This window comes from Schistocerca serialis, chromosome 1, assembly GCF_023864345.2.
Source record: "Schistocerca serialis cubense isolate TAMUIC-IGC-003099 chromosome 1, iqSchSeri2.2, whole genome shotgun sequence".
NCBI lineage: Eukaryota > Metazoa > Arthropoda > Insecta > Orthoptera > Acrididae > Schistocerca > Schistocerca serialis.
Genome location: NC_064638.1, coordinates 621,338,737 through 621,357,708, shown reverse-complemented (window position 1 = coordinate 621,357,708; position 18,972 = coordinate 621,338,737). Strand labels below are relative to the sequence as shown.

At 37.4% G+C, this 18,972-nt stretch overlaps 2 protein-coding genes across 3 annotated transcripts in view; both read left to right on the top strand.

The window, feature by feature from the left end:
* LOC126478212 (ATP-binding cassette sub-family C member Sur) overlaps positions 1–18,972 on the top strand; it is a 402,049-nt gene that overhangs the window by 77,461 nt on the left and 305,616 nt on the right. The gene's annotated exons all lie outside the window — the stretch shown is intronic.
* Positions 1,777–6,016, top strand: LOC126478238 (EH domain-containing protein 3-like). Its single transcript, XM_050103683.1, has one exon. The coding sequence runs from the start codon at positions 1,874–1,876 to the stop codon at positions 3,485–3,487; it is 1,614 nt and encodes a 537-aa protein (XP_049959640.1). The 5' UTR covers positions 1,777–1,873; the 3' UTR covers positions 3,488–6,016.

The following is an 18,972-nucleotide window of genomic DNA, read 5'->3' as shown; positions in this document are numbered from 1 at the left end:
ATTTTTTAGTCCATGACTACATGAGCTATTTTGTCTGTAACAAGGCAGCAACATTAGTATTTAACGTGCCATCGATGACGAAATCATTAAAGATGGAGCGCAAACCTTATTGTACTAGTATATGGACTCTGCAGGGAAACGGGCGGCCGTTTCAGACGAAGCATTCGAACCTTCGTCTCGTTGATGTAGGGAAAAAATACGAAAAAACATCTGAAGTAACTGCCATAATTGTCAGTATGAGTAGATTACACTAGTCATAATTTATTCTTACATACTTCACAGAAGCAGCTTGCACTGATTACATCTGCCCATTAGTATATGACTTGTCTCTTTCCACATCCTGAAGGTCGTCCAACGTGATGGGATCTACGCAACATGATGTGTGAATGAATCAAGAAAACTTAGGTCCGGCGAGAATCTGAAGCGCGTTCCTCACAAATTGAAGTTACATGTCTCAGCTACTGAACTACCGTCTAGTTCAATTTGTATTCGTCTCGAAAAAACGATGTTATAAAAACTTATATACGAGGAAAACTCCCGAATTAAAAAAATTCTTACGATTGTAGTCTGTCTATGCCAAAAAATGTGGACTCCCTGTTGTGTGGGTGCAGGATAAGTAGTTCCGAGGATGGACGAACAGACAACTGAAATTTCTTCATTTCATGGTATTGTGTGATCATTCGATCAGATCTCGTCTGGAAATTAAGGTACTAAGTGTAAGACAGGTTCCGGGAGAAACCATGTGGGACAAGGAAACAAATGAATCAAATAAATCGACAAGAAAACAGTGGGGAATTCAAGATATAAATAAATAGACGAAGATAAGAAAAGGAAATTGGAAGGACCATGTGGAAAGGATGGACTCCACAAGACCAATTAAAATTTCTAAACATGGACGACCGAAAAGAAAACGGCTGCCCGGACGACCACCCAAAGGATGAGGTGGCAGTTGGCCGAGTACATCCCCGGGATGGGGCCGACAAACGGGGGACCGCTAAGCCTGGAACATTTATCAGAACAATTATCAGAATAATTATTGTTAACACCGTGCGGTGGCGCTCTATTCAGGTTCTGTTTTCAGTTTCTTAAGGATAAGAATAATTTTCATCTTCTTTTTCGTGGGAGATTATATGTTACAGGAAGCAGCATTGCATTGTACAGGGGACAGTTCACGTTAACTAAATCTGTAGAGTAATAAGAAATACGCTACAGGTATACTGTAAGTTCCGTACAGTTGGCCAAGTATTTAATAGCAGTCACCAGTAAAATTGGAATCAATGGCTAGAGTGCAGCTAAATGTACTTCAAAACACCGGTTGCTTCTATGCGGTGAGTGTGGTCTTATGTTATCGACAAGTCGCCGTAGACGAACGCAGAGGTCTCCACTGTACTTCAGTAATGTTTTCACTATCCAATGTATCACAGAATAGAGCATTCAGTGTTTTCATAAGGGGTATTATGGAAGATTACGCGTGATAACGCCGAGTGCTCGATGCGTTGCAATAAAATTTCCACCTTCGTTCATCGTTGTTTTCGGTGCAATCCAAACTAAGTGTAGTTCTATTTATATTAACGGAAATCTCCTAGTTCTAGTTGTATCACGAAAATTAATTAGCACCTTTATTTTTAACGCTTAACATATTTAACGGCAACTGCCATAGCACTGGCTAGTGCTGTCATCTGTAAAGCGCGCCGAGTAACAGCTTGTGTTGGCAGGCCTGCTCATCGTGCATAAAATCTTTGCGTTTAGTTGGAAGTTCTGTGACCACAACCTATCGTGTTTCTGACACATCAGTCGTGAAAGGAAGCTGGACAAAGTGACAGGGAACAGTGAAATTTTGTGTTGCGTGCCGTATTCGCGCGTGAAAAAGAAAATGTTTAGTTGGCTCAGTAAGAATGATTGTAAGACACAAGAAGTGTTTGAAACTGTTGCAGAAGGGCTCAAGAAAATTTATAGAACGAAGCTATTACCACTGGAACAGCAGTACCATTTCCACGATTTTCATTCACCTCAGTTGGATGATCCGGACTTCGATGCCAAACCCATGATACTGCTTGTTGGTCAGTATTCGACAGGTAAAACTACTTTTATCAGATATCTCCTGGAACGTGATTTTCCGGGTATACGTATTGGACCCGAACCAACGACTGACAGATTTATAGCTGTCATGCATGGAGAAACGGATGGTGTTATTCCTGGAAACGCACTTGTTGTTGATCCAAAGAAACAATTTCGTCCACTGACGAAATTTGGTAACGCGTTTCTTAACAGATTTCAGTGTTCCATGTTAAACAGTCCTGTACTTGAAGGCATTTCACTTGTAGACACGCCTGGAATATTGTCTGGTGAGAAACAGCATGTTGATAGAGGCTATGATATCACAGGTGTTTTAGAATGGTTTGCAGAGCGTGTCGATCGCATAATTCTTCTTTTTGATGCTCATAAATTAGATATTTCAGATGAATTTAGGAGGTCTATTGAAGCCTTGCGTGGACATGATGACAAAATTAGAATAGTCCTTAATAAAGCTGATATGGTTGACCATCAACAATTAATGAGGGTTTATGGTGCCTTGATGTGGTCGTTGGGAAAGGTCTTACAAACGCCTGAAGTAGCTAGAGTGTATATTGGCTCGTTCTGGGATCAGCCACTGAGATATGACGTGAACAGAAGATTATTTGAAGATGAAGAAAGAGATTTATTTCTTGACATTCAGTCACTGCCAAGAAATGCTGCCCTGAGGAAGCTTAATGATCTTATCAAAAGGGCTCGGCTAGCCATTGTTCACGCATATATTATTAGTGAGCTCAAAAAGGAAATGCCACCAGTTTTTGGTAAAGACAGCAAGAAAAAAGATCTCATTAAAAATTTGAATCAGATCTATGAACGTTTACAAAGGGAGCACCAGATTTCACCAGGGGATTTTCCTGACATTAAAAGGATGCAAGAAAATCTTGCTCATCAAGATTTCAGTAAATTTCAGTCACTGAAACACAATTTGATAGATAATGTAAATAAAATGCTTGCTCAAGATATATCAAGACTGATGGCAATGATTCCTCAAGAAGAGCAACTACACAACCATATATCTGAGAAACCTGTTGAGAATGGAGCTCTGGAAGGTTTGGAGGACACAGTGACACCGTTTGGCTACAGAAAGGGTGAAGGAGTGGATGCTGGAGCAGGCGAGCCTGACTGGATTGTTAATAAAGATAGGTATAAGTATGACCAAATATTTGAATCATTAAGTCCTGTGGATGGTAAAGTTACAGGAGCAAAAGCAAAAACTGAAATGGTGAAATCCAAACTGCCAAATTCAGTTCTTTCAAAAATATGGAAACTGTCAGACATTGATAAAGATGGTGCGTTAGATTCAGATGAATTTGCCCTTGCAATGCATTTAATTGCCATTAAAGTGGATGGTCATGATCTGCCATCAGAACTCCCGAGTCATCTAGTGCCACCTTCAAAGAGGAGCTTCAACTGAGTGTCTCTGTGCATGTAAATACAGCAGTTTAATTGCGTTGGTTGTCGTAAACACACGCTCTCAATATCAGAGGTACACAGCGACAATGTTCTAAGCTGTTTTATAGTTTTGCATAAATTTTAAAGAGATTTTAATGGCTGGCACTAAAAACTTGTGAAGGAAAATACAAAAGTTACACTCTGCTAGCAGATATTGTGCTTTAGTTCCCATAATGAAAACTCAGTGGTCTGAGACTGAGTCAGCACTCGGAAATTTCATTTGGAAAGATTTAATATGGGTGCAAAAAGGATTTTTAAATATTTTTAAATAGGTGTACAGCTTAGTTTTGTAAAAATAGTATGTGCTCCATCATTAACAGAGTGCTGTGATCTGGTGATACTTAAAGCATTAGACAAGCCATGAGTACTGTCTATGTGAAGAATGAGTGAAACTTATGTTTAAATAGTAAATTTGTGATTGTAAAAATTTCTGTTCACTGGTGCCCTTCCTATAAGAATATATATGCTTATTTCCGTTATTTGATATAACTTGTAGCTTGCCAGTGTACTGGTAAAATTCTGAGTAAATAATGTTTATCTTGTTATGTTTTTTACAAATTATATTTTTGTTATTCATAATTATGAAGATTATTATGTATTATCTTACTGTCACTATACCATGACGAGTTATTGTATTAGCCTTTTGAGGTATATGTTACGCATTATTGTAAATATTTTTAGAAGAATATTGTTGACTGATAGGTATATTTAATCGTAAAGAACTGCTCAGAATAAAGTGTATTACCAAAGCAAAATTTACAGGAATCTCAGTGATAAATAAGTTTAAAAAAGAAGGCTGCAAGGTTGGTACTTTTTTAAAGAGTGTGCTACAAGTACGAAACAAGAGTCCATGTGCAGACTCTTGAATGATCTATTGGCATAAGTGGTGACATCCTTGATATAGCAAGCAATGGGCAGCCAAAAAGTACCTGCGCTTTTTTGAATAGAGGGAATGAGAGGTAAAAGTTTCCAATGTGTTGTTCTGCTCATGTTTTAGGCTGCCATGCTTTCTCAGTTATTTCTCAGTAACCTTCTTTTCTAAGAACTATGTGAATTACCACATAATTCATTGGCATGAAAGTGATGCTGTCTTAAAATGTTCTTAGCAAATTAGTGTTGCTAATCTAGAAACATTAAGACAATCCGACAAGATGAGGAATTCATAATCTGTTTTATTTATTGTTTCCATCGCAACATATCGCCCCACTTGTGAAGCTAAATTTGGTGTGATAAACATTTGAATATGATATTTACAGAGTAGTTGTACATTTGATATGTTGTACGGGCTATAGTAAAACTTACTGGAGCATCATTTTGTAAAGAAAAATGTTGAAATTTGGAGCAGTTCTGGCTTCTCGCAAACTGTGCATATTATAATTAAACATAACTGAACACTCTCTCTCTCTGTCTATATGTGTGTGTGTGTGTGTGTGTGTGTGTGTGTGTGTGTGTTTGTGTGTGTGAGTCAATGAACTGTCACATAAAGTACTGGTACTGCTATAAAGGCAGGATGGTTGTTTAATAATCATACTGGAATTGTCTTTAGATTGTCAGAACCTGATATTTTAGTAATTTTTTAACAGTGTGTCTTCTGTATTTGAGTTGCTAGCAAATAGGCCTACTCTTTAAATATCACTTTATTGAGTTTTAGCAAATATTTTGGTCGTGTTAGATAGGTGTTCCAACATACTTCTTGCATATCTGTAGCACATTTTTCAAATATGAGGGCTACTGATTATGTGATAGTTCAGTAGTGTTGTGGACAACAGTTGATAGTAGTGATTGTATTTTTAGTTACATTTTATCATATTGGTTTCGCCAAAACTCAGTCTGTGAAACTGTACCATCTGGACCTATTGCAGTAACAAAATAGATAGGTAGATAGATACATAGAAAAGATACTGGAGTTGCCCTTTCTTATGAAAATCACTCGACCTACCATACTATGAATGTTGTTGTCATATATTTGGCCTATCAGGCCTCATGTAGTACTTTCCAACACAGTTTTTAAACTTTGTGTTGCACTGGCATTTTTGTGTTAGGTGATACTTTTGTATGTATGAAGTATGATCACATCTCCTGAATACCTGTTGTTTGCATTATAGTCAATAAAATCTGATACATTTATGGTGATCACTGTGTGTGTGTGTGTGTGTGTGTGTGTGTGTGTGTGTGTGTGTGTGTGTGTGTGTGTGTGTGTGTGTGTGTGTTTTTTTCATAGATTCATAGGTATTATGAAGAATGTAATACAATGATTGAAACATTGTAATGTGTGAATCCATTGCTAAAGATGGGCACTGATGACAGCGCAGTTGTGTGCCCAACAAAACCAAACATCATCATCCATTGCTAAAGATTTCTTCACATTAGCTTTTGTGTAATTGTGGTACGAAAGCACAAAATATTGAATCTCCTGTATTTTGTATGATCATTTGAGACTTCAAGCCAAAGATTGTAAAATTTATTCTCAATAAATTATTTATTTATTTAATACTATGTTTTAATGCTATCCTATTTGCTCATTAGCATTTCTTTTGATACTATCATAGTGTTTGTAACAAAGTACTACAAAAACTACAGTTTATACATGGAGAGAAGTGTATTAGTTGATATTAACAAATGAATGTGCTGAATTAAAGAAGCTTCATTTTAATAGAATTCTGGAGAGGTATATGTAACAACCTGTAAATTTATTGGAGCAATGTGGTATTCCTGTACAAATTGTTTCTTTAAATACTGTTGTTACTGTGGTAACTGGAAACAGAAATTTCTTCAGAATTGGTGGGGTTTCATATCTCAGTTCTTGGAGCAGAAGTTATTTTCACATAACTTTGCTCTGCAAATAATGTATCCAGTAAATCTCCAAAATATTACATGTTTTCTATTTAGTATCCTCAGAAAACCAGTTGTCAGTGTGTTTGGGAATTTTCTAATATGTTTTATAACAGTAAGAATACATGGATCTTGTAGAGTAGTGGACACTGCTGATGTATTGAATATAGAGGCAAGGATTTGAAGAACATCTTCATAATAGCTGCCTTAATCCAATAACATAAAAATTTGAAAGATGGGTGTAAACAATTTTTGGTGCTTTTTCTACAATTTGGTGGGGCTGCACAACAAAATAGTGAGTTCACAGTAACTGATATATTAGTTAAATGCAGTTGCACTACTTCAAGGTACACAGCATAAACTTAAAGGACATGCATACCTTAGTGGAATTTTCTAATACCTTCTTCAACTGTTCCTAGTAAATGATTCTTCAAAAATCTGCAATCATATTAGAATGTGCTCATAGATATACTTTGCTGTTGGCCACATGCAGTTTCTATCTTTCTAATTTTAATGCTAGCACACTTTCACTGGATTGTAGTCATGCTCTCCCTCCAGACACCTGCCCATAATAGTAAAACTACAAACATTCTAGTATTAATTTCACAGCAGGTTTGTTACCTGAGCAAATGTAAGAGTTTTTGCCCAGTATAAATAAATTATTCTCCTTTACAGAATAAAGAAACTAAAATCTTACATGTTCTTATCATCCAAAGGTCAGAAAGTTAAAAATATGGGTAATCTCTACCTCTTTTTCAAAATAGTGCACTTAATAGTGGCAGTCTTCCACACAACTGAAAAGATCTGAATCAAAATTGAATGTGAGATACGGTAAATTTCACTTAATGATTCATACATAGGTAGTATGAATGAAAACGCATTAAGTCACAATTTTTTTCCTTGTTCCAACGGGTCCATCATCGTAATACATAATTTTTTTCAGCTGTTTAGTAAGGTAAAATTTGTGTTTTTGTTACGTAATTCAATAAAACATGAAAAGACTGACTGGAGGCATTTTTGTGTGTACTGCCTGTGTATTGAATAGGATGTCACATTCACAGCTGCAAAAAAATATGAATAAAATTAAATTGATTCATCATTTATTGGAGCAGTGCTACTTGATCTCAGTTCATGCAAAGTTATTACTTATGTCGGCGGATGATAAAAGTGTAATTTGTTACATTTGGTACCTCCTCTGTACTAAAAATTGACTTTATTATGGACAGGTGGACACCTATCCTGTAATATTGCTATATATATTAAAATGCAGTGTAATTTCAGCTGGTATTGCGTGAGAATTTTTGCTATACCTGAAACGTGATACTGCCAGTTTATATAAAAAAAATAGACTGACATTGAAACCAGTTCTGGGTATGAAACTTTAAAAACAATATTTCATCATACTGCAGCAATGAAATACAAGAGTTGTGCATCGATCTGAATATAAGATCTCACATAAATAAGATGGACTGATGTGGACCTTCAATTTCGTGAAGATATTAAAATAGTTCAGTTTGTGTCAAGAAAATTTTCCAAATATGGGTTACATAGTAACGGAATTTTGAATTCCACGTTGAAAACTTCAGCCATTTTTAATCATTAATAAAATGCAATCAAAACTGTGGTATAATGTTTACAGTTATGTAGTTCTAGAAATATTTGATGCAACAGACAGGAGAAGACAAATTTCTTTTCAAATACAGCAGTGTAACAGCCTTCATTGGAAATCATCCAGAAGAAACTGATATAAAGACAAAGCCTTATTAGGTATCAAATTTAAATTATCTTTAATTTGCACGGGTGATGAGGCCATCCAGAAAGAATTCAGCAAGGTTGTTGGCTTCGAATTGCCTTGAAATGCGAATCTAGAGGTAATAATTGTATTTAATGTCTGAAGAGAAGTGTTGAAATAGGCTGGTAGTTGAATCCTTGAGATGCAGATAATGACTTGCCATCATCATGAAAAACTGAAATGGAGTCACTTGGCAGTCTGCGTCCACATGCATTTTTATTGAGTCTGAAATAGTATCAGCACATGTGGGAAAATGTTCAAGCAGCTATAAATGGTTGTTTCCTGCATCTTGTGCAGCTGTGTTTTCAGGAGGTTGCAAAGAATGTAGAGAACAATTACGGGGTGAGACTGCTGGTGCTGTCGTGCAGTGATTCTGCAAAATCAGTAGTTTCATATATAATGGCAATTCTGTTCATAATATGTAAGAAATTAGTTTGCATCATGTTACTGATTGTTAAATTTATAAAATAAAGGCAATAAAAGAAACTGGTGTAGCAGACAGTATAGGGACAGATTTGCAAAATTGTTTAGGTGATGCACCGTATTCATGGTTGGTATCACATTGTTTAAAACTAAGAAGAGATGGTTTTTTTCCCTGAAGTAGACTTCATAAGAAAATCGCAGGCAGAGATAAATATGTTACAATCATCTTGGAAAAAATTAAAATTGCTTGGAAAACAAGTTGCCAGTATAAATATGCTATTACTATTTCAGCCACCAGAATGGCAATTCTCTTCAATGTAGCTGATAAGTTATAGCAATACAGTTATGAGCTTTCTCCACAATTAGAGCAGAGTTGCAGCAGTACTACAAATAACAGTAGAAAATTTATTTTTAAATATTATACAGAATTTAGTATCTGCCTTAGTTGCTGACCGTGGTACCTTTTTATGATGATAACGTGGTCTTCAGTCCAAAGACTGTTATCCTGCAGCTGTCCACCATGGTCTATCCTTCAACTCTTTATAACTACTACAAACTCTGTCCACATGAACTAACTTAGTGTAGTCAATTCTTGGTCTCCGTGTAAAATTACATTCTGTTTCATTGAGGTGCTCAAGCCATCCCACTGTGGCAAAGTCCATGATACATGGAAGAGGGGAGTTTTTATGCTTTGTGAAATATTACACTTAATTATTTTGTCCAGTAGTGACTCATCACTGCAGTCAGCTTGACATTACTTGGTACATAATGACTGAGACCGTGTACACCATACGAATTTCCATAATTCTTAGATGCAACTAAGATAATTTCAGTCTGCATTTCATATTTTTATTCTTACCACTGGTGTTCACTCCTCACAGTTTTAACTAGTATATATGAAGTTGTTCATGTGGTTAAGAGTAAAACACTTAGCCTACCTACAGTCCTGCCTACTGAATTTTGTGTGTCATATCATAACACAAATACCGAGAAGGACACTATAATGGTAATTTTTAGGTGTATATGTAACTCTGTAAACGATATCTATATTCTGTCATGTGAATGTCCCTTAAATTTATTGAAAAACATCTTCAGTGACTCGAAAAAGTACTCATGCAGCATATTTTGCGTAAAGATTTTAACATCATAATTTTGTGACTTAAGATAATTCTGTGCTCAGTGATAAATGGGAAAGTCTTAATTGCAACTTTTGTTTTATTTTTGAGAGACATGATACGAGGAGAGAGTGGTAGTTTGTGGAAGGTTAAGGGGTAGACAAAGATGAATAGGATGGGGGGCATCAGAGTGAGTGGGTCAAAGATGGCACATGGTAAACAAGCTTCAGTCCAGAGACGCAGTGGAAATAGAAGTAAAGGAAGGTTAGGGGGAAGAGAGAAGAATAGTGCAGTTAACAATTAGGACTTAGTAAAAAGAAATAAAGAAAATAAATGAGTTACATAATGAAAAAGAGCACGGGGGAGTGTTGGTGGACATTAAGTCCAGGATGGTGTTGAGATGCAAAGATCTGTTGGAGGGCAAGTTCCCACCCCTGGAGTTCGGGGAAACTCGTATCGGGGGCAGGATCCAAATAGCTCATGCAGTGTGATAAGCATTTGGGTCCCTTTTGTTGTGGTGTGAAGCCTGTACAGCAACTGGGTACCAGGTGTACCTAAGGCAGACAGTTCTTCTATGCCTATTCACATGCTTAGCCAGTTTAGTGATTGTCATGCCTATATAAAACATTGTGCAGTAGACACAATTTAGTAGATAAACAACCTGTGTGATTCAACAGATTGCTCTGATTAGGATATTGTAGGGTTTAGTGGTGAAGGGGGTGGAATTAGGTGGTAGTGGGTTGGTGCATTGGGTGGATGTTATAGTGGGGATAATTGTACAGGTAAGAACACTGGGTTAGAGATAACAGTTTGACTTGAAGGGCAACTGAATCCTACAATGGATAGTGTGAGGTGGATATCAGGGAGAGAAGTTTTTTTTTTTTTTTTTTCCAGGGCTTGGATTGAGAAAGCCTTGGTAGCTGTCACCCGTTCGACATCTAAATCTTCCTTCTATGCAGAATAGTCATCTGCAGAAAATATATCTGCTCCACTGCTGAATCCCTCAACACTTATATTAAACACTCCTTTGTAATATTGTTCCTATTCCAAAATTCTCAGAATTATCTACTAATATCCAGTTCCTCCTGGGTCTTGATTGCCATAATAATTTTCTTCATCAGGGCTATGACTTCCTCAAGTCAAAACTTGAAATGAGATACTCTCTTCCTTATATCCTCAACGCACCATGCAACATTCCATGGCTCTCCTAATCCCTGTTACATCCTAGTCAAACTTTACGACATTCTCTAACCATTATGCCTGTTCCAAGGTTCTTATCAGTGTAATAGTCCATGCTGCAAGCCCTGCCGTAAGCTCCCACCTGCTACCACCTACTCTAGCCCCAACACTGGTAAATCCTACAATATCATGTACTGTGTAACACGAATTATCAGTATAGTATAAATAGCAACAGAGGATTCACTCATAATCTGCAGCAGAGGTGCCCATGAAACGTTTTTTGTATGAACTAGAGCATCAGTTGCATGCCAGGTTGATTCCACCAGTAACATGACAATTAATCTCCTTCCTCCAGGAAAAATGAAAACAAATTATGCCTTGATTGTTTCTGAATGTAGTAAAATGTACTCCCCAAAGATTGTGTGACAGTCTAAGAGCAAAATGAAGTCATTCATGTGATTGATGTCTTTAGAATAAAGAGCAAATGGAGACAGAAAATTTCTGGCTGCATAGTATTACTGTGTCTCAGCTGAAACATAAGGTCTGCATCTACATCTACATACATACTGTGCAAGCCACCATATGATGTTTGGCAGAGTGTACCCTGTACCACTACTTCTCATATTCTTTCCTGTTTCACTCTCAAATAGAGCGAGGGAAAAATGATGTATGTATGCCTTTGTACGAGCCTTAATATCACTAATCTTATCTTCACAACTCTTAATGTGAATTGTATGTTGGTGGCCGTAGAATTGTTTTGCAGTCAGCCTCAAATGCTAGTTCCCTAAATTTTCTCAAAAGTGCTCCTCAAAAAGAATTTGGCTGTCCCTCTGGTGATTCCCATTTGAGTTACCAAAGCATCTCCATAATACTTATATTTTGTTCAAAGCTATCAGTAACAAGTCTAGCAGTCCTCCTCGGAACTGCTTGGATGCCTTCCTTTAATGCAACATGGTGCAGATCCCAAACTCTGTATTGACTTGGTTCATATGTCTAGTGATAAGTATTACCAAGCTCTATTAACAAGGTTTTCCTTTATGCTGATGGTCACTAGGTGACAGCAAGGACTGTTACAACCAACCGGAATGTATCAGACCTGCAGGTGGTCCATGTTTGTGACTCATCAGCAGAATCTGGTATTGCTTGTCTGCTGATTCCGCTATATTAGCAGTCAGTCGGCTGTGACATACCTGACCGGCTTGGACATGTTCCAACAATTGCGCAACTGGTCCTACAAATGGTGTCAGCTGTCCACATAGGTATAAAAGAGTGGGACACAGTTTTTTCATCATAGTTGATAGTGACAATGTTGGTGGTAAGCAGTGTTTTGCTGGTAGCATTACTGAGCATTTGTGTTTAGGAGATTATGTTATTGTGAAAGAGAAATACACATCAAGGAACAAAACACATTTACATAAGTATCTTGAAGTTCAATGTGCTGAAACATGTAGATGCTGTTAGGGAAAGCATATTGTGGCTTTTTGGTAGTATTGGAGGTGCCTATGATGTTCAACCATTAAAGTCTAGGAAATATTTTTTATTGTATATTACTAAGAGTGATTGCAAACCTATTGGTAATTGTAATGAGAATTTATTTGCTTTCGATGTTAGGTTGTTTTATTGGGCTTCACATGTATTGTAACTTGATTGCACTGATGCTTTTCTTGTTGCAGATGAGAATAGGGTACATTTCATTGAAAAGTATTGAGAAGCATTTTGTGCAAAAAATGGTGAAGCACATCCACTCAGCACGTGTGAACTGATACATGCTGTTACCTAGTGACCATCAGTGCCAAGGAAAACCTGTTAATAGAGCTTGGTGATACTTATCACTAGACATACGAACCAAGTCAACACAGTTTGTGTTAGTATGGGTTGTGCATGTATTTGCAGCAGCAGTAGTGATCAACTGAAAATTGAGTTCTCCTAAGAGACATCCCACAAAGTGACTCTTGGCTCGAACACCAGTTTGTCAATACTGTAAAATATAATCTCAGTATTATAGTTCCAGCATTTGAAAATCATCAACAGTCAGTAATAAAAGCATGATCTTTAATACATCAGATATTCACTATCAATTTGTTACAGTCGTTTCCACTTTACTTTGGACATTTGACTGTGAAGGTGCAAAGGCACCGAACTCGTGAAATAATTCTCACAGCCAAAACTGTACTGTGCCCAATTGACCTGCACAAAATATCTTAAATTCTTTATAAATTTTTCGTAACTAATACATACAAGACTGGATCAGAATTCAGCTGCCTTGATAATAGAGCCCATACCAACACTTCCATACATCGAAAGAAGTCCATAAAATTTCAGTTTGCCTGCAACACTGCATTAAAACACGTCTTTAGTCCTTTGTTGATAATGGGAAAGACAGAAAAGGCATAGGTTCTTTCTTTACTTAAATGGAAATTAAGAACAACAAATTATTAGTTTCAGATTAAACATTAGTCCTACTGACACACAGATGTCCTTGATATTTTAACATTACCAAGTCACTTTTTCTTGTTCATACACACTGTTCTTTCTAAAATTCCATCAGAAGACACAGACCAAAAACAGTAGTCAAAACACAGTGTGATTCGATTGTGTGGCAAAAGGTTCTCTTCATGTCCCATGCCAGACAGTAGTTAAATACAATAAAAAAAAAGGACAACTTTAATTGACTTCTCCTCCTATCCATTACTCTTATTTAAGCCAACTTTATTTTGTTTCAACTTTATGTGTAATGTTTCAAGACATCCGTTTGGAACTCATTCCCATTTGTGTCAAAATGGGCTGGAGGAAAAAAGAAAAATTATGTTTGTCTACTTGTAAACTTTTTTATATCACCTCAGACCACAATATGCACTGATGATATCTTGCAGAACTGGTAACATTTCTTGTTGTGAAAGCTGTGATTGACAAGTGGTAGAATGGCAGTGCTCACTGTTTATCTGTGCCTTTGTCAGAAACACCAGCATCCTATTGAGTCACATTGTTTAGTTTAGTACTAATAGCGTTTAAGAGGATTCCTGATTTGTACAAGGTAAAGTGTTCACCAGGAAACAAATCAAATGGTAAATAAATACAAATGAAAAATCCGTTACACCTGATCCATTCAGCTGGCCATTGTCTAGCCAAGTAGATCACATTTTCAATAATCATGAGATTTTACCAGTGTTGTGACTAATGAAGGAAAGCCTTGGTGTCAGGACTTTCAATGTATGTTACTAACTAATCTAATGCATCACACCAAAATACATAGAAAGACCCACTACTTTTTGATTATACATTCTCTGAATAATAAGTGGGAATCTTCACGAACATTAAATGTCTGGATATATGTTGCACATGTTGACTGCCACATGCATAATGATGGATGTTTCCCCACCAGGCACATGACATTAGGTGTGAGTCTTTGGTATGGCCACTGGTGGGCACATGACGTAAGGCATGAGGTTTTGACATGTCGACTGCCACGTGCACAGTGATGATGTTTCACCACCAGGCACACAGTGTTAGTTGTGAGGCTGTGCCTTGGTCATTGGTGGGGTACGTTGCCAGGTGTGAGGCTTTGCTGTGGCTCTGATGGCCTCACAGCAGTCATCATACTAAGGAAACACTTCAAGTGTAGTGACCAAATAAATCAGGTTGTGGAAAAGGTAGATGGCAGATTAATATCCATTTGAAGAATTCTCTGGAAGTATCCATACATTTCAGAAGCTGAACTAAAAGAAGGCATCTTTGTTGGACCGGACATTATAAAATTTATGTTTGATGTTAACTTTGAAGCCAAAATGACCTTAAATGAGAAAGAAGCATTGGCATCCTTCAAGCAAGTCGTTCAAAGTTCTTAGGGCATGAAAAAGACCCAGAATATGTTTCTATTGTAGCTACAATGTTAAAGGAGTTTAAAATTTGAGGATGTTTAATGAGCCTGAAAGTTCACTTATTGAACAGTCACCTTGATTACTTCCTGGACAATATGGGAAATGTTAGTGAGGAACAAGGAGAGCGTTTTCACCAGGACATTAAAGTGATGGAAAAAAAACTAGCAAGGCTGCTGGAACAGCAACATGATGAGGGACTACTGTTGGCCACTTCTCCGAGAAGTTCATCAAGCAACTCATCATAGAAAAAACTACACAAGAAGCTTCAAAGAAAAAAAGAGAAAGAAAATACAAACCAATTCCAGCTGACAAGTGAAACCTCTATTAACACATGTCATTGTTTTAAATAGCTTACTGTAAATACAAACGATACTTATGTTGTAACAAAGCATTTTATTAATTTCCCCATTTACCGAATAGCATAGATTTTTTTGTACTATATAATAAAAAGCATTGCTCGAAAACTATGGGTGATACAAAAAAAAACTAAGGCTAGATTTGGATTCAGCTCATAAAAATCTATAAAGATCAGCTATCAAAGTAAAAACAGTGTTTAAAAAAAAATCGTTGGCATGTGTTAATGGTCAAAACATTTTCCTGAAATTTAACCAGAATATCCTCCACGTTATAAATTTATGACTAAAATTATTGAAAAACTCATAGCCACAAGGCAAAAATATTTGCTTTCAGTTACCTATGGCAAATGATGCAACACAGCAAAATTTGCATAGTTTCTTGTTAAGGAATGTGGGTTGGAAAGAAAATCACATTATTTAAGGCAAATTATTTCAGTTAGTATCTCATTAAGTATTACAAACATGACATACAGATAACATTGCTTAGATGTTTTTACAGATGGTACTGACAGTATTCACATAACTTTCAGTCCATGTACAGTTCATATTATTTTAATTAGAATACATTGTCAGACATTACAACTCAACATTTGAACAAGACTGCCTCATAGACTTCTAAACAGAAAATATGGTGCTTCCATTCTTCAGCTGCACTGTCCGCTATCCATTGGACTTTCTTCCAGAAATTTCATCATACAACAGATATAATTTTTAGCCTAAACTCAGTGTAATTATCAATATTATGATAAAAAATAAATAAATTGTAATTGTATAGTGTAACACATTACAGTATAAAAAATATGCCAGAAACACGTACACTGTTATCTATTCCTTGAATTAGAAAAGGCTAGTGTTATCAATATACACCATTGGAAAAAAATACAATGCCGCCAATGACTGTATTCAGTGGCAACGGGGCAATATGTGTTTACTCATGGGTTGTAGCAAATTAATTCATTTGTCACAGTCATCAGTGATCAGAGGGTACTCAGGAGGCCTGTCTGTGCACTCACCGTTTTGACTCTGCAGGCAGTAAAAATGTTTGCAACATTTATTCTAGGGTACAATGATGGTATGTGCTCTTGTTGAACAGGTTCAGTCACAGGAAGCTGGATGAATGTATCGACAAATTGCAGCACATGTTGGGCACTGTGTATGGATGGTGTGTCATTGCTGTTAACGGTGGTCTGTGGAATATTTTCACACCTGTAGACCAGGTTCTGGATGACGGTGTAATACAGATGCGCATCAAGATCGACACATTGTGTGGGCAGTGGTGGCCGACTGAGAATCATCCAGTGATGATATCTGGGAACATGTTGCGATTGATGTGTCATGAGGCATTATTGGGAACCATCTACTTGCAGCAGGACTACGAACACGTGTGAATCTGGTCAGGCTACCACAGATGCTTTGACTCTGCCACTCATGGCTATTCTGGTAATGTGAAAGAATCTACTGGAGAGTGGAATGGTGCTCTTTTGTCTTCAGTGCTGGGGTTGGAGAACCTACTCTCATCACTGATGACAAAAGAACACCTTTCTACTCATCAGTCGACTCCTTCACATTTCTGTATGTGAGTAATGGAAATACACGTATCTGGCATGGACCTGGTGACCTGCCTATTGTAGAGTGCATTTGCCTGCTACATACAGATCCCATGCCAGGTTTCATCGTGGTGGGGTTCCATTAGTTACAACTTGCAGTCACATCTAGCATTTCTTCAGAGTAAAGTAACCAGTGCCCACTACATTGCACAGGCTGTTATTCACATGCTACTACTGTTTATTTGATGCGAAGGTAATGTGCTTTTTCAGCAGGACAGTGCATGTCCATATATGGCTGCAACAACACAACATGCTCTTTGTGGTGTACAACAGCTGCCCTGGCCAGAAAGGTCATGAAATCTCTCACCAAATGAACGTGTATGAGACATATTGAAGCAGGAACTTCCTCGTTCTCCAGAGCCTGTAAGAACTATTGCTGAATTGCAACAAAAGCCATGAGATAATTAGAACAATCTATCACAGATTGCCATTCAGCACCTTCGTGACTGTTTGCATGCAATAATACTGGCCTTCTACAGTGATCAACTACCTGTCACCTCACTTTTCCTTGAGGCTGTTGCATTGTGCCCACTACATTGCACAGGCTGTTATTCACATGCTACTACTGTTTATTTGATGCGAAGGTAATGTGCTTTTTCAGCAGGACAGTGCATGTCCATATATGGCTGCAACAACACAACATGCTCTTTGTGGTGTACAACAGCTGCCCTGGCCAGAAAGGTCATGAAATCTCTCACCAAATGAACGAGTATGAGACATATTGAAGCAGGAACTTCCTCGTTCTCCAGAGCCTGTAAGAACTATTGCTGAATTGCAACAAAAGCCATGAGATAATTAGAACAATCTATCACAGATTGCCATTCAGCACCTTCGTGACTGTTTGCATGCAATAATACTGGCCTTCTACAGTGATCAACTACCTGTCACCTCACTTTTCCTTGAGGCTGTTGCATTTTTTTTTCGGCCAGTGTATTTCCTCACATCAAAATAGTTACAAAGATACTGTCGTGCAGCTGACTGGCCAGGTGGGCTATGTTATTTGTTCTTACATGTTCATGGAAATTGCAATATCATCTACAAACAGCTGCTAGAGCACAGAGAGGAGAGTTATATCTTTTTTTGTCTTATTGTGGATATGTGATGGGCTGTAATTTCAATCCATTGGGTTCACGATTGGGAGGAAGTTCAGATTTTACTCTTCTCAAAGCCTGGATGCCTTACATGAAAGCTCATTGTGGAGTAAGCAGCATCTATTCAGCATAGAAGGAAATTTAAAAATTTAATGCCTCATTGATGTCATATTCACTGTAAATGGAACACTATAGTTCAATTCTTTTATCTTGGCGGTTCGCGCATGCCCGCCCAGACGCGGGAGATTGCTGCGTTGCCAGTTGCACGCGCCAAGAGAAGCAGCGCCATAGTATAGTTCGCAAACTTACGTTTAGGGGGAGCGCACAGTTTATGAAGTAAAGCCACCAAGGCCGCATTAACCCATTCGCTGCTACAGAGACGTGCTCCCCGCATTCCGCGCTGTGCGCGATTTTGTCATCACTGCACTGCTCGCCTGTGCAGACACATAGTGTTTCGACTGCTTTGACACACTATCATTCGATTTCACAAAAACTATTTGGTTTTTACACATCTTCTTGACTGCTACCTTCCCCCCATAAATGACTTAATTTTGTTTCGATGTTCCATGCAGTTATTGTGCAGCATTAGATGTAGTAAACCATGGCACGAAATTTTGAAGAGTTTGCAGAGGTAAAAGTCCATAGCATGTACTTTCCGTATGGTCGATTATAGTTGCTACTAGAAATTTCAAAAAAATTACATTCAAATGAATAAAATTCATGAAGTAAGACACTTCGAGATTGTTTTTAAATAAAGACAATATCAAGCACTGAACAAGGTTTGAACACAGAACCTTCCACTTAGCAGCCCCACACAGTAACCATTACGCTAACGCAGCTCGTCATCCAATAGAACTCCCGGAGGAGTTTATAATACACACAAAATATCGACAAACACTAATGGTATGGCTATGAAATACTCACATTTCATCGAAGTACAATAGGAAATAAACAATTACTGCTGTTCTTTATTGCGAAAAAGTGGTTAGTGATGGAAACACCTTTCCTTGCTATCGCTTGAATTAGGAGGCTTATTGCTTGCTAGGTTTAATTAATTAATTAATAGAATATGAAGCAGTTGGTATAAATAATGCTTTTTCCAAACTTTCTATAAAAGAAAGTCTGCTATCAAGACATTGCTTTTGTTCAATTACTTTATTTATAACTGAACATT

Excerpts from the sequence above, each read along its gene's own strand:
- LOC126478238 (XM_050103683.1), top strand. The coding sequence starts at position 1,874 with ATGTTTAGTTGGCTCAGTAAGAATGATTGTAAGACACAAGAAGTGTTT.